The following is a 16023-nucleotide window of genomic DNA, read 5'->3' as shown; positions in this document are numbered from 1 at the left end:
AAGTAGTCAAGCTCCTTGCAGTAGCAAGAAACTTAGGGGGGGAGTGTGTGGAGTCTGTCAGGTCTCGCCTCAGGGGGAGGGGCGCGTTCCCATGGCAACCAGGCACGCCCACGGCCGTGTCATAGATTTAGTGTACTATCCCAGAGCAATTCTAAATCAGCTGCGGCTCATTCCGGCCGCCGCCCGGGTTAGCAATTAACGACAGCCGCAGCCTGTCAGCCGCGCCCTTTATAAACAGCCTGCGCACCTAGCAGTATCAGATCCCTGCTACACACAGACGCTCGCGCAGCATATGCCGTCCACTCGGCGTTGGATGGTAAGTCCACACTCCTCTCACTTATGGACTCTCACGTATGGACTATGTTTATTGTTTGATTGTTTGTATCACCACTCAATTGCTCTCTTATATTCTCACATCACCAGGCTTGTAGGAGTGGGGCTGGAAGCACACGCAGGAGCGTGTGCCCCCCATAGACAAGTATACACGGAGAGCCGCATGCATACTGGAGACCCACCTGGCTCGTGTCGGGGACGAGTGCGGAAGACGGGACCCCCGTATGGAAACGGCAGCCCCACAGCTCCATAAGGTCGCAGTAAGACAAACCGTTCACTATCTATCACCCGTGTTATTAAGAAGAGGCACTCATAGTGGCAAATGAGCAGCTAAGGATAATAACGAAGATTGTGAATGAAGGAAGTCACCCTGTCGATGCTAAATGAAGACTGTGAATGAAGAGTGTCACCGTGGTGTTGTACACTGAAGATTGTTGAAAGAAGATAACCCCGTAGAGACTAATGGAAGCTAGCAGGCTCTAGATAAAGTGTCACGTCCACCCTGTGAAAGAAGACAGGCCCGTGTTATGTTTATTTCACCCTTTGAAGAGACTTTAAGTTGGCTTGCTCCGCCAGGCCCGGTGAAAGAAGACCGTTAGAAACTAGAGCGCTTACTTTGTGTTAACCCTCTGACTGCCGTTGTCGTACCGACACGGCCACCCAGTAGATAGAGAGAAAGAGTTATACAAAGGCCTAGTTGGTAGACTGCCTAGACCGGGTGTCTCAGGCCCCAACTTTGTACTTACCTTGTGCTCTGACCGTATGCTAACATCCCCTCTCATCCTCTGCAGTGACGACTCCCGCCTCGGAGCCGGGACCTCATGCAAAGAATATTACTGTCTGAGTTCTGTTTGTGAAAACTGACTTTGTTTGAACCAGTTGGAGAAATAAAGCAAGGGGCGCCATCGTGTGTCTAACCCCTGAAACTGCACTCTGAGTTGTATTTCCCCCCCGACCTCCCACAACATGCATTACATTACAAAGACGTACAAAAAGGAAACAAAAAAAGACATAATCAACAACATGCCAGCAAATAGTAATACAGAAAAAAGTAGCAGTCACATATATACTCCCATCATACAGTTTAACTTATTCTCATACAGTTGTCACACCCATACATATTACTCTTTTCCATTCTTCTTTTAAAGTGGGTGTTATAATCAAAATAAGAACATTATAATTGTGCGTGTTGGTGACCCCCTGAACTCTGTAGGACATGTTGGTGACCCCCTGACCTCTGTAGGACATGTTGGTGACCCCCTGAACTCTGTAGGACATGTTGGTGACCCCCTGACCTCTGTAGGACATGTTGGTGACACCATTTGATGAGCCTCACATAGACCCAAAACTAAAGAATATTTTTCTCCAAATTCCAATGCTGAATTGATGTTGGTACCATAGGAAAGACAACAGGCAAATGTTGATCAAAATATAAATAATTTGACATTCTCTAACTGTGTAGACTTTGTGTAAATTAACTAATGCAGATGTTCAACAATAATGTAACTCTTATCGGGTCCATTTGGTTTAATTTTACGTTCTCAAGAGTTAAAGATCTATGGGTCCATTTGGTTTCCAACCCTCCCTCATTTAGCTGGGGACCACCTGGAACCATTCTATCCTATTCAATTCCCTTTTCTCCCCAATGTAGTTATGTGTTTAATCTCTCTCTCTCTCTCTCTCTCTCTCTCTCTCTCTCTCTCTCTCTCTCTCTCTCTCTCTCTCCCCCTCTCTCTCTCTCTCTCTCTCTCTCTCCCCCCTCCCCACCCCCTCCCTCCCCCCAGCCTGTCTACCAGGAACATATGGCCTCAACTGTAACCAGGTGTGCCAGTGCTCAGAGACCAACCAACTCTGCCACCCAGTGTCGGGGACATGTTACTGCGCCCCTGGCTTCCATGGTCCCAGATGTGACCTGAGTATGTACTGTGTCTGTAATACAATGGTCTACATGAAACCTCTATAGAGCAGTGGTGGAAAGTAACTTTGTACTTTCTTTTTTCTTTCTTTTTCATTTTTTGTCGTTTGAAAATAGCGTATCTACAAGATACGTATCTACATTGTGAGATCTACAAGCTCACAGTGTGAGCTTGTAGATCGGCTATTTTCAAACGTTTTGAGTGAAAACTCGAAATGGGACATTCTGCACAATGAGTACTTTTAATTTTGGTACATTTTGATGCCAATACTTCTGTACTTTTACTCGAGTACATTTTGAATTCCAGACTTTTACTTTTACAACAGACTATTTCAGTTTTTGCGGCATTGATACTTTTTTCTAAAGTAAAGTAAACTAAAGTTGAGTACTTTCCCCCCACCTCTGCCTAGGCTATGTATTTGAAGTTCTGTGATATTATTTAATTCTTCTGTTTCTGTTTTCCCCAGCGTGTCCAGAGGGACGCTACAGCCACAACTGTGACAGGGAGTGCCAGTGTTCCAACGGTGCACGGTGCACTCCCAGCACCGGCGCCTGTGAATGCCTACCCGGGTTCATAGGAGCACGCTGCAACATCAGTGAGTTCACAGCCTATTGAATACTAATTGATTGAACATAAATGTAAATGTAAAGACAGAGTACAGTCAAAAACTCAGTTCAAAAGGGATAGCACCAAAAAAGAAAAAAAAAAGGTCCTGGTCTTGTTACCATATGTGACCAGATTTGACTGAGAGCCTGCCATCACGCAAATTTCAGCTTTTCACAGGAGAAAAACTGAAATGAGTTAACACCAAAATGAGTTAATAGCACAGGCAGACTCTTCACATGTGTCAGAGCTGTAAATATGAAATAAATCCATGTAGCTACAGTAGGTGTATTTTAGAGACCACAGAAGTGAACCTGTCAAGCCTGTTTTCTCTCGCTATTTTCTGCAAGACATTATTCTATAAGCCATATCTCCGAAACTGGTGGGTCAAACTGAACAACCAATATGTCAATTTGAAGCTATGATTCCCTGTTTTCATATGACATGAAAAAAATTCAAAAATATCCAATGGCAGTCCCTCAGTCAAATTTGGTCACATTGATTGATTGATTGAATAGTTTATTGAACATAAATGTAAAAACAGAGTACAGTCAAAAACTCAGTTCAAAAGGGATAGCACAAAAAAATTAACTTGTTACCATAATTATGCAATAAAAAAAAAGGAAAGGGCAGCTTCCTTACTCCGATTTCGGGAGGTGTAGTTCCAGACTCTATATAATAGCTTTTGGAGATTGTGGAATAGTTTAAGGGGGAAGGATCATTTCCTCTCCCTTGGGCCTGCTGAAAGGTGGATTTTCAGGCCTGTTTTAAAAGATCTAAGTGCTCTGCAACTCATTTAATTGTTAACCTCTTTAAACCTTGCATCCATATTTTGGGCAATTACATCAAAGTTGTTTCAACCATTTGCAGATCTACAAGCTTTGAGTATTGAATACTTTATTAACAAGCTTGTTAACACTTAACAGTCAAAGCTTTGAGTATTGAATACTTTATTAACAAGCTTGTTAACACTTAACAGTCAAAGCTTTGAGTATTGAATACTTTATTAACAGGCTTGTTAACACTTAACAGTCAAAGCTTTGAGTATTGAATACTTTATTAACAGGCTTGTTAACACTTAACAGTCAAAGCTTTGAGTATTGAATACTTTATTAACAGGCTTGTTAACACTTAACAGTCAAAGGTGATGCTAATAATGATAACAGAAACATCCCCAGGGGGCTTGTTTCCGTTTTGGTCCATTGCACTGGGGGCGAGGGTAGAGCATTATACTATCAAGGTGTTCACTGGGGGTGAGGGTAGAGCATTATACTATCAAGGTGTTCACTGGGGGGGAGGGTAGAGGATTATAGTATCAAGGTGTTCACTGGGGGGGAGGGTAGAGCATTATACTATCAAGGTGTTCACTGGGGGCGAGGGTAGAGCATTATACTATCAAGGTGTTCACTGGGGGTGAGGGTAGAGCATTATACTATCAAGGTGTTCACTGGGGGCGAGGGTAGAGGATTATACTGTCAAGGTGTTCACTGGGGGTGAGGGTAGAGCATTATACTATCAAGGTGTTCACTGGGGGCGAGGGTAGAGGATTATATTATCAAGGTGTTCACTGGGGGGGAGGGTAGAGGATTATAGTATCAAGGTGTTCACTGGGGGCGAGGGTAGAGGATTATACTATCAAGGTGTTCACTGGGGGTGAGGGTAGAGGATTATAGTATCAAGGTGTTCACTGGGGGGGAGGGTAGAGGATTATACTATCAAGGTGTTCACTGGGGGTGAGGGTAGAGGATTATAGTATCAAGGTGTTCACTGGGGGTGAGGGTAGAGGATTATACTATCAAGGTGTTCACTGGGGGGGAGGGTAGAGGATTATACTATCAAGGTGTTCACTGGGGGGGGAGGGTAGAGGATTATACTATCAAGGTGTTCACTGGGGGCGAGGGTAGAGGATTATAGTATCAAGGTGTTCACTGGGGGTGAGGGTAGAGGATTATACTATCAAGGTGTTCACTGGGGGTGAGGGTAGAGGATTATAGTATCAAGGTGTTCACTGGGGGTGAGGGTAGAGGATTATACTATCAAGGTGTTCACTGGGGGTGAGGGTAGAGGATTATACTATCAAGGTGTTCACTGGGGGGTGAGGGTAGAGGATTATAGTATCAAGGTGTTCACTGGGGGGTGAGGGTAGAGGATTATACTATCAAGGTGTTCACTGGGGGGTGAGGGTAGAGGATTATAGAGGTTGTCGATTATGTCTATATTTAGCTTACCTTCGAGCAACACAGTCATACGTCGTAAGCATACAATTGGGTGTTTAAAGGTAATTCAGTGATTTCACTTAATTCTAATATCACTTTTTTTGTTTTGTTGTGATAATCCTCCCCACTATAGAGTGTGCTGACCATATAAGGAGTTACCCAGTTAACCCCTGGGGTTAGGTTTCGTTTTTGGCTAGGTGGCCCAGCCTTCATCCAATCAGGATAGAGAGGGGCCTTCCGCCAATCATGATCGAGCGGGGCGGGCCTTGGTGTGTGTGCTGTCGGCCTGTTGCGTGTCCCCCCACTGTAGTGCGTGCATGTGCACATCTTGTTACCAGGGCAGACCGGGGGGGTTTCCAAATCACCCAATTCACTGAATGACAAATGTTGTGCTGTGTGCTGTGTGTCGACAGCGTGCCCGGTGGGCCGCTACGGCCTGGACTGTGGTCGGGTGGCGCTGTGCGGAGAGGGAGCTCAGAACCACGCCGTCTCGGGCAGGTGTGTTTGCAGGCCGGGACGCCGAGGTGAAGACTGTGGCCGCGGTGAGTTTCTCCCAAAACGCCCCAAAAGTATTTTCAGAGTTCACCAGTGGCATGCACAGATAGACACTAGGGGGTGCTAGAGCACCCCCTAGTGGCAATGTGCCAAAAATAAATAATGGTGACATTGATCAATTCTTGACAAAATCTATAAATCTCACACTATTAAGGCAACCGGCTGGTTCCACACGCTGCACAAGGTGCCCATTTTTTTCACTTGAGCACCTGCCCCTCAAAATGTCTGTGCACACCACTGGAGTTCACTGCCCGACAGTTCCTGCAATGTGTGTGTGTGTGTGTGTGTGTGTGTGTGTGTGTGTGTGTGTGTGTGTGTGTGTGTGTGTGTGTGTGTGTGTGTGTGTGTGTGTGTGTGTGTGTGTGTGTGTGTGTGTGTGTGTGTGTGTGTGTGTGTGTGTGTGCATAATATCCTTCCTTTGTGAGTTAATTTGTGTGCAGTGGTGGAAAGTAACTTAAGTACATTTAATTTTGAGGTATTTTGTACCTTACCAGAGGCAATTATTGTACTTTTACTCCACTACAATTATTTGAAAACTTTAGTTACTAGTGACTTATGAATTAATATTGCAAAACATAACCCTTAACCACTTCAGTGCTATATACATTTCGTCCATTTGAAAATGGCCGATCTACAAGCTCACAATGCGTCGCATCCTGACGCATTGTGAGCTTGTAGATCGGCTATTTTCAAAATATGTGTATACATTTGAAAATGTACTTACTTAATTACTTACTTTTACTCAAGTACGAATCTGAATCCAGGACTTTTACTTGTAACAGAGTAGTTACATTGCAGTATTGATACTTTTGCTTAAGTAAAACAATTGAGTTATTTTTCCACCACTGTTTGTGTGTATGCTGCTTGTCTGTGCGTGTGTGTGTGCATGCGTGTGTTTGTGCACTCTCTCAGGCTGCGCTCCAGGCTGGTTTGGAGTGGACTGTCTTTACCGTTGCAACTGCAGCAATGGAGGTGTGTGTGAGCCGGTGTCTGGGAACTGCACCTGTGGCCTGGGATGGACCGGAACACACTGTGGCACAGGTGAGGTGATTCAACACACAGGCAGTGTTGTTTTCGTCGACTAAAACTAAGACGAAAAATGTTCGTCGACTACCTTTTTTCACTGACGAAAACTAAATGGAAACTACATGAAAACTAAGCTATGATGACTAAAACTAAGACGAAATGTATTGACAATTTCGTCAACAAATAAAAACTAGACTAAAATGTTAGGGACTAGTGGACAAGAGATCCAGTATAAGTCACTTTACACTTGGTTGCATGCTGAAAATAGCAGATGTACAAGATGATGCGCTGTGTCCTTGTAGATCTGCTATTTTCAGCAAGTGTAAAATCAGTCATTACGACAGCATCGAGGCCCACCAAAACACATTTTAGTCGACTAAATGAACTGTAGATTTAGTCGACTGAAATCTTATGACATTACTCAACTAAAACTAGACTAACACTAAAACATTCCAGGTGACTAAAATGTGGCTAAAACTAAAATCAAAATTTGCTGCCAAAAACAAAATTGGACACAGGTGAGGTGATTCAACACCCTAAAATGACGAAAAATGTCCGTCGACTGCCTTTTTGAGGTTCAGTAGTTTCAGGTGTGCAGGACAGCAGAAGTCAGTTTTTCTCCAGCAGCATAGGAGCAAACACACACACAGAAGCTGCTACTGTCATTCTTTGTTTTTGGCTTGAAACCATCTCTTTTTCACTCGTTGTTTATGAAAGTTGACCACCGGCATCTCAATAAAGGCAAACTGAGATGAATCCTGAACAGAGTTTGGATGACTGATTTGTGTCACGGATGACACCCTGAGAACAGTACATCGGCTATCTTCACCAAGTGTAAAATCAGTCATTACGACGACAGCTTAAGGCTCGACAAAATACATTTTAGATTAAAAAAATTCAATAAATGCTGTAAGTGTTAATAAATTGACTCAAAACACAACAAAAAAGTATTCCATAGCTGGCTGCGTTTGGCCATCTGCAGGGCTGGAGCACTTGTTGGAAACAGCAATATCAAGCGGGGCGCAGCCGCACAGCTGGTGCTCAGAGGGTTTGATTAGGCAGAGGTCTGTTATAGAGCGGAGCGGTCATTATCAAGACATAACTCACCGCTGAATTCAGCGATTAACCAATCAGAACCAAGCCATGTAATAATGATATGTATAGTTCAATGTTGAAAATGAGTGGTATTTCCCTAAGAGTAAAAATGGCTGCTGTGTGAATATGGTCCATGCAGGGTTGCCATATTGTCAGAGCATGTTTGTTGCACTAGTTTTGTACCTGTGTTTGGATAGTAGATGGCGTGTGGTTTACTGTGTGTGTTTCCCCCCCTGTATGTGCCAGCGTGTCCTGCAGGGACATTTGGTGCCAACTGCCAGCTCAAGTGTGACTGCCGTCACAATGGCACCTGTGACAGGGTGACAGGAACGTGCCAGTGTGGGCCAGGCTACTATGGACATATATGTGAACACGGTGAGAACAGCAACCAACCCATTAACCCATTTAGACCTGATTCTAATGTCTTCTAAATCCTTACAGTTTTCTGAAAAACCTATGTTTCTATGTCAGCGGTTCTCAACCTTTTTCATGTCAAGGACCCCCAGAATTATCTCTATTTGGCCACGGACACCCATCTGAAAATATGTTGTTCCAGGGAACCCCCAGGAGCAAAGATTTGAGTTGAAAACGTTCGCTCTGAAAGAATATATATTCATTTCGCGATTTTCGAAAAATAGCAGACCTACAAGCTCATAGCGCGGCACTCTCGGTGCCGCGCTATGAGCTTGTAGATCTGCTATTTTTCAATAGCTAAAGTATAACATGATGCTTAAAACACCAAATGGGGTTCCCATTCATTTCCACTGCGCCTCCTCCTCCTCCAGTCTGCCCCGCTGGTCTCCATGGCGCTCTGTGCCAGCTGCGATGTGACTGCATGAACGGAGCGTCGTGTCACCCTGCGTCGGGCCAGTGTGTGTGTCTCCCTGGTTACCATGGCACCCGATGTCACAGAGGTCAGCCAGACACTACACTACACCACCATCTTCATACATACATAGTGGTCCTCACTAATGCTCATTATCTTCATATAATTGGTCCGGGTGGGGTCGACATACCGGTATGCCCGAGGGGGGCAGTCAGACAGATATTTTGTGAAGCCACGAGGAAATCGGGATTTCCTGAAAGTTCATATAATGGCCTGTTGTGGCGCTGTCATTGGGCTCAAAAAAGCCCATAGCCCCATAGAAGTCCATGTATTTGGGCCCAACTTCACCTAGACTGTATTACTGCTTCCAGTCACTAGTTTAAAGTCTCATTTCTAATGTCATAATATTCTTTTTGGAAAATTATGGTCCCATTTATTAAAACAATGACCATAAAGTCGCGTATGTTCTGAGGGGCGTGGCTACCGTTACAGTCTATGATCGGGATTCCCCACCCACTCGAGTCAAAATAAAAAACAACTAAGAAGAAGGGGGGAAGTCCCGCTTCGTTGTCTGGGCCAGCCAATGGGCCAGCTGGGCCCAAACGGATCTAGAAAGATGGCGATTTACAATTCAAGGACTGACAGGCTTCATTTTACGTTCATGTTAGACCTGGGGAACGCTTTACAGTCTATGTATGCCCTTACTGGGCTGCATTCACAAATTCAAGACACCTGTCTTGCGTTTGTCTTTTGTCTGTGTTTAATGGCCGCTCCAATGCATTTCCAATGGAAGCCCATATGGTTTGAGAAAACATTTTATTTGATGGGGGGCAAAACACATCCATCAACGCTGTCAGGTGTCAGACACAAAACAAGTGTCTTGAATGCAGCCCAGTAAGGGCATATGTCGACCCCGCCCTCTCACCTACGACCCACGCCCTCCTGGTGCTGCGGCCATCTTGGAAACTAAACACAATATAAACAATGGGAGAAGGGTGGGGCCGAGAAAGGCCCTTATTGTGGTAGCAGGTTGAGAGAGCTCTGAGCTGAATGACATTTCTTTGGAAAGATTCAGTCAACTTGACTACATGACTATCAATGTATCAATGACTAATAATCCTGACAAGCATATTATTAAAGTTACTGGAGGCCTATTTGTTGAATATTCAGCACAATTAGGTTATTAAGACATGACACAAAAATGGTCAATCAATTCACTATGTAGCCATACGTGGAGGGCGATATTGGGCATTGCTCGTACTCCTACGGCTGGGGCGACACCTGTTGGGTGGGAGGAGTAGGACGGAAAATACATTAAAAAAAGACAATTGGCTACTCTAAAGACGACAAGACTAATCTTGTTTCAAATGACCAAAGCTGCCTCCCGATGATGTCACTGGTACGCAGGTCTCTGAACTGTCCACACACAGCCCTCTGCTGAGACAGGGAGTGAGTAGAGAGAAATTGTCACAGCTCTCTGCCATTCTGTTCTTTTAATCGTTGAAAAATCATGAAAAACGACATACTATAGTATAGTACGTCGTCGAAAACCATAAATGTATGTCATTTTTAGATGATTTTCAGCTTTTTTTTAATGTTCTCCAAAATAGGGACACAGGCAGGGACTGGCAGAGAGTGTTAGAGGGGCAGGGGCTAAAATCCCATAAGAGCGCACTTTTGGACAAAGAATTGCAGATCTACAAGCTCACAACGTGTTGCGCTGCGACGCGTTGAGAGCTTGTAGATCAGCTATTTTTGGCAACCCAGCACTCTTTAGCTATAGAGATGCTGTGTATATGCGGTGTTGCAACATACTGTGTTCAAGTTTAGGAGACTCCTCCGGTATGGCATGGAAAGGAGTGTGGCATTTCTTTCACCATAGTAAATGCTGCATTCGTGGTCTGGAGACGGCAGTTGTTTTACAGACGGGTTAAAGGGCAGGGGCTGAAGCCCCCTTTGATGTCTGTGTGCACGTCCCTGGACACAGGGGTTACGATGATAATCATGATATCTTTGTTACCCCAGAATGTGACCAGGGGACATATGGACAGGGCTGTGCTAAGCTGTGTGACTGTGAGGAGGACATCCCTTGTGATCCAGTCACTGGGAGATGTCTGTGCTCGTCAGGGAAGACGGGAGCCACCTGTGACACTGGTAAATTAACGTACTCTACTTATAATATTATATAAATATATGTGTTATATTTTAGTATTTCAAATGTCTGATGCACCAAAAGCATCATGGCCATTGTAGTAATTCAGCAATCCAGTCAAACCGTAGTCAAACACAGTCATTATTTTTGCAGTAATTCAACAATCCAGTGAAACACACAGACTTTTTTTCTGGCCATGAGAGTGCAAATTGGAAATTGTGCTACTGTTATCTACTACAAATACTATATTAACATTGAGTGACCTCTTCCAACGGTGAAATGTCTTTAAGCATTTTAAATACATGTTATGGTGCAGTAGGTAGTGGAGCACCTTAGTTTTTATATCATATAGCTTTTTGGTAACATAGTATAATCTAAGAATTTCTGGACAAAATAATACTATGACTCTTTTACATAATTTAGTATATGACTTTGTTTTGTTTTTCACAAAATAGTATAGCATGACTTTGACACAGGTAAATAAATTGTTGGGGCATGTGGAGGCATGTGGAGTTGCCCAAACTGCAAGTGCTATAAACGCAACACGAGATATTAGATGGCTAGTTTTTTGGGGGGATTTTGTAGGCCTCAAGATCAGGTAGATTATAGTTATATTTACACACAGCTTTTAGGTAGTTATAAACAACAACAACAACAACAACAACAACGACTGGTCGACTAGTAAACTAGGTAACTAGTCAAAATGACTAGAAGTGAATGCCCTAGTGGATGCTGAGGTTACAGTGCATAACGTGTCTTGTGTTCTTCATGTGTCCATGGTGGTTGCCAGGCTGCAAGGCCAGCCGCTATGGGCCAGACTGCACCGAGACCTGTGAGTGTAAGAACGGGGCACAGTGTGACCCTCGGAACGGCCGCTGCACATGTCTCAACAGTTGGATAGGAGTCACCTGTCAGGAAGGTAAGGGGAAAGGGTTCAGCATGACTGTCACACATCCACACATACACACACATAGTGTATATGAGATGCGTAATGATATCGTATTTATCCGTCCAATCAAGCTGCGATTAGCTCCCGTGTTATTCAGCGAAGGTGGTGTAATCACTTCATTTGTGCGGATCGCCCCGTGTACCTTTTCCGCCTCTTTCCCAAGCGATTCACCTGGTGTCGCCTGGTTTGATGGAACATCCACGCCCATTCCACGCCATATAAGGCAACAGGAAATATCTGAAATACGTCATCATTACAGCCTGCAAAATGCACTGATCCGTGAACGCGGTGCTCCGTGATGCATGAGTTTGTAGAACAGTTCATTCTGACAGCAATGTCAACGGACTGAACGTTATAAAGTATAGGCTACTCTTAACCAACTCGTTCATTTATTGATTTAAGTTCAAGTTCAAGACTATAGCCTATATAGGCCTTCTTGGCAAATACCTAAAAGTTTTTTAATCAGAGCTGCATTAATTAATTAGTGGGAGTCCGTCTTTTAGATTAATATCATCTCACTGTCATCTGTCTGAATGCCATGTGGAGAATGGATTTGTTTTGATCTTGGACACGTAGGCCATAGCTATTTAAAATGTCAACCATACGGCGGGTAGCCTATATCCTCATTGTCAGATGTAAGTGCAGGTTAATTTCATGATGTCGTCATATTAAAATTATTCACGGGACATTTGCCTTTAGTTGGCACCAAACTTGATTGATCTCATAATGAGATCAATGTAGTAGCCTACAGCCTACACATGCTACAGTTGCCCTCATCATCATCATCATCATAATCATCATACTATAATTCTGACAATGTCTGTCTGAATGTGTGTCAGAAACACTGCCTGCACCAATCGCTCCTTTTCACACAGGAGTTGACCATAATAATATGGAGGTCTTAACAAAGCCCTTTTTCCAATTTAACAAATGATCAATTAATAATGAATTTATTAGTGAAAACCAGTGTTGTTTTTGGCAGCAAATTTTGATTTTAGTTTTAGTCACATTTTAGTCACCTGGAATGTCTTAGTGTTAGTCTAGTTTTTGTCGACTAAATATCATAGGATTTTTGTCGACTAAATCTACAGTTGATTTAGTCGACAAAAATGTGTTTTGGCGGGCCTTGATGCCGTCGTAATGATCGTAATGATCTACAAGCGTAATGACGATCGTAATGATCTACAAGCCCACAACGTGTTGTGAGCTTGTAGATCGGCTATTTTTAGCATGCAACTAATTGTAAAATGACTTGTACTGGAGTCCCTTCCTAACATTTCAGTCTACTTTTTATTTTTTGACGAAATTGTCAGTATATTTAGTCTTAGTTTTAGTCGCCGTAGCGTAGTTTTTATTCAGTTTCCATTTAGTTTTCGTCAGTGAAAAAATGTAGTCGACGAACATTTTAGTTTAGTTTTAGTCGACGAAAACGTTTGAATAAAAGGGAAATTCTCTTCTGGCGCTCTTCTTTTTTTCAGGTGGGCCCCCTCCCCTCCCATATAGAAGCAGGACGGAGGACTCGCATCGGGACAATTTATTATAGCGCTTTCCTCAACGTTGAAAACACAAAACGGGACCATTCAGCTGATTTACTGAAGTGACTCAGAGTGTTTTTAAAAAAAAAAGCAATGGAAAAATACCACAACCTTTGGGACATGGGATGTCGTTAAGCACACAAAACCCACAAGGAGATGAGACTCTTGACGAGAACCGCACTTCCATGTTGGCTCCCAGTGTGGACGGACGCGGTGCCGTTTATTTTTGTACTGTATTGTTGAAGTTTGCTTTGAACAGACCTTATAGGTCTCAGCCTTGCCTGACCTACTCATTTGGTACGTTTTGTTTTTCTCTACCCCATGAAAGGGGACCTGCTTTAAAGTTTAAAGCTTTGCCCTGAGCAAAAAAACATGACGTTCTCCCCAATGAGGAACATGACTTTCTGGAGTATGGGACTGAAGAGTGCCTCTTTACAAAATCCACTGTACGTTACTTGAGACTATATGCCTTTCGTATGTTGTCCATCATTCCTGAAATATCATTTGCAGGCATGTAAAATGCAATGTAAACGTGTTTATATATATATATATATATATATATATATATATATATATATATATAAATTATTTTTTACATAAGGACATTGGTGGTATTGCTACCACAAATTCTGAAACGAGAGCAAGCCATGCATCGCCGCTTGCTTTTCACCTGCCAATACCATGAAGTCATGTGTCTATACAATACAGTATGGAGGAACATGTAATCAGTGTTGTCAAGTAACTAAAGTACTACATTACTTTCAGTAATATTACTTTTTTCCAGTAACGTGAACTAGTTACTTTCACATTTTGAGTAATATTATTACATTTACTTTATTGCAAAAGTAACTACCGGTAGTTACTATTTTCACAAGCCTTTATTGGCAGAACTGTGGGTTTGAGTGTTTATTCATAACGGTAGACTTGTTTGGAGTGGAATTGCTTTGCAGGCTGCTGATCCGGTCTAGATCTAGACGCTAAAGTTGAAAATGCAAAGTAAGACTTTTGGAGACAAAAGATGCAATTACTGGGGGCAAGGAAAAAAAGTAATAAGTAAAGTAATAACTAGTTACTTTTGGCAGGGAGTAATAAGTAAAGTAACTAACTTTTTTTTTAAAGTAATAAGTAATATTATTACTGTTTAAGAGTAACTTCATGTAATTAAACTATTGGTGCTATAGAGCTTCACTGGGCTTCTATATTAACTATTGTACAGTATAATACTGCACAGCTGGTTAACTGCGGTATCTATATTAACTATTGTACAGTATAATACTGCACAGCTGGGTTAACAGCGGTATCTATATTAACTATTGTACAGTATAATACTGCACAGCTGGGTTAACAGCGGTATCTATATTAACTATTGTACAGTATAATACTGCACAGCTGGGTTAACAGCGGTATCTATATTAACTATTGTACAGTATAATACTGCACAGCTGGTTAACAGCGGTATCTATATTAACTATTGTACAGTATAATACTGCACAGCTGGGTTAACAGCGGTATCTATCCAATGATTGCGCATAGAGTTCTCTCCCATACAGTGGCCTTATTCAAGTTGAGGTGCGTCTTCTTAACAAGGACCTTTTTTGTGTGTGTATAAAGTACATATTTATATTTCATATTTTGTACTGTATGCAGTTGAAGAATATATTGATTTTTTTTCTAAAGTTGAAGAATATATTGCAAATTCTAAGTTAAGTATTTTCTTGACCACTGAAAAGAGTCAAAGACTATAGTTGACTTGCCAGAATGTGAACCCAGGCATGTTGAGTACACCAAGGTTTTATGTTAGAAATGTTTAGTATGGGTCCCCATCATGTACTGCCAGATGCTAACTTACATGATATGTTGAGCAATTTCCATATTTGGCATAATATGTGACCAATTAACAACCTAAAATCTATATTTCATCATGCTTTAAAGGACAACTTTAATTTTCTTCAACCAAGATGATTGTTTTAGGTTATTAGAGAAAGTTGCTTTCGTTTTAGGGATTTTAGCTGTTTTTGACAGGGGGGCAGGGCATTCGAACATGGGGCTAAATATGTATTGTTTTTTACAAAATGTTATAGCGATTTCTTTTTTTTATTATTTACTACTTTGCCTTCTATAGGTTGTTAATGGTATTGTCACATATTATGCAAATTATGAAAATTGCTCAACATATGCAAGTTAGCATCTGGCAGTTTCTAAATGCTGGGGACCCATAATCAACATTTCTAACTTAAAACATTGGTGTACTCAACATGTCCGGGTTCACAATGAGGCTCTACAGGCTGGCAAGTATAATAAAATTAATACTGTGCTCTGTTGCAGGTAACACTAGCTCAGTGATCTGGAGGTTGTGGGTTCAAACCCAACCAAAGTCTTTACTTTCAAGACCGATTTCTAGAAGAACTTCAAAACTAAATAAAGCAGCATGAATTGACTGTTACCAATGGTGCAGTGGGCTAGTCAAACGGGACACCACAGGATGCCTTGACGGTTCGAACAACGTGTTGGGTTTGTAAATAAACCATCAATGTGTGAGCATTAGTAGTGTGATTATTTGATGTGCCAGAATCTGCCATTGACCCCCATTATACAAAAAGTACTATATGTCTAAAACGATGAAACATTTCAAAGATTCCTTTTCAGGCAAAAAAGTAAAAGGTTCCTGCATGTGTTTCTAGGTGAAAGTGATATTTTGACGTGCCATAACCTGCCATTGAGCCCCATTATACATTTCTCATGGGGCTCAATGGCATCCAATGGCATCCAAAGGGATGAAAAATGGGGATAAAAAAGAAATCCTAATAATGATGAAAA

The 16023-nt window shown here is 42.2% G+C and overlaps 1 protein-coding gene across 4 annotated transcripts in view; it reads left to right on the top strand.

The window, feature by feature from the left end:
- The window catches only part of megf6b (multiple EGF-like-domains 6b), a gene marked incomplete at its 5' end in the record, with an annotated part of 140491 nt that extends 124747 nt beyond the window's left edge, over positions 1-15744 (top strand). For all 4 annotated transcript variants that reach the window (XM_080786041.1, XM_080786044.1, XM_080786042.1 and 1 more), the window contains 9 exons: positions 2118-2249; positions 2716-2844; positions 5482-5610; positions 6536-6664; positions 7991-8119; positions 8530-8658; positions 10596-10724; positions 11513-11641; positions 13150-15744. In XM_080786041.1, the coding sequence (XP_080642167.1) occupies positions 2118-2249; positions 2716-2844; positions 5482-5610; positions 6536-6664; positions 7991-8119; positions 8530-8658; positions 10596-10724; positions 11513-11641; positions 13150-13214 (1100 nt within the window). In that variant the 3' untranslated portion in view covers positions 13215-15744. The remainder of the gene's footprint in view (positions 1-2117; positions 2250-2715; positions 2845-5481; positions 5611-6535; positions 6665-7990; positions 8120-8529; positions 8659-10595; positions 10725-11512; positions 11642-13149) is intronic.
- Positions 15745-16023: the final 279 nt, after the last annotated feature.

The sequence above is a fragment of the Protomyctophum bolini genome (assembly GCF_963924005.1).
Source record: "Protomyctophum bolini genome assembly, chromosome: 2".
Lineage (NCBI taxonomy): Eukaryota > Metazoa > Chordata > Actinopteri > Myctophiformes > Myctophidae > Protomyctophum > Protomyctophum bolini.
Note: the sequence above shows the minus strand (reverse complement) of the source record. Positions and strands in the feature narration are given on the sequence as shown.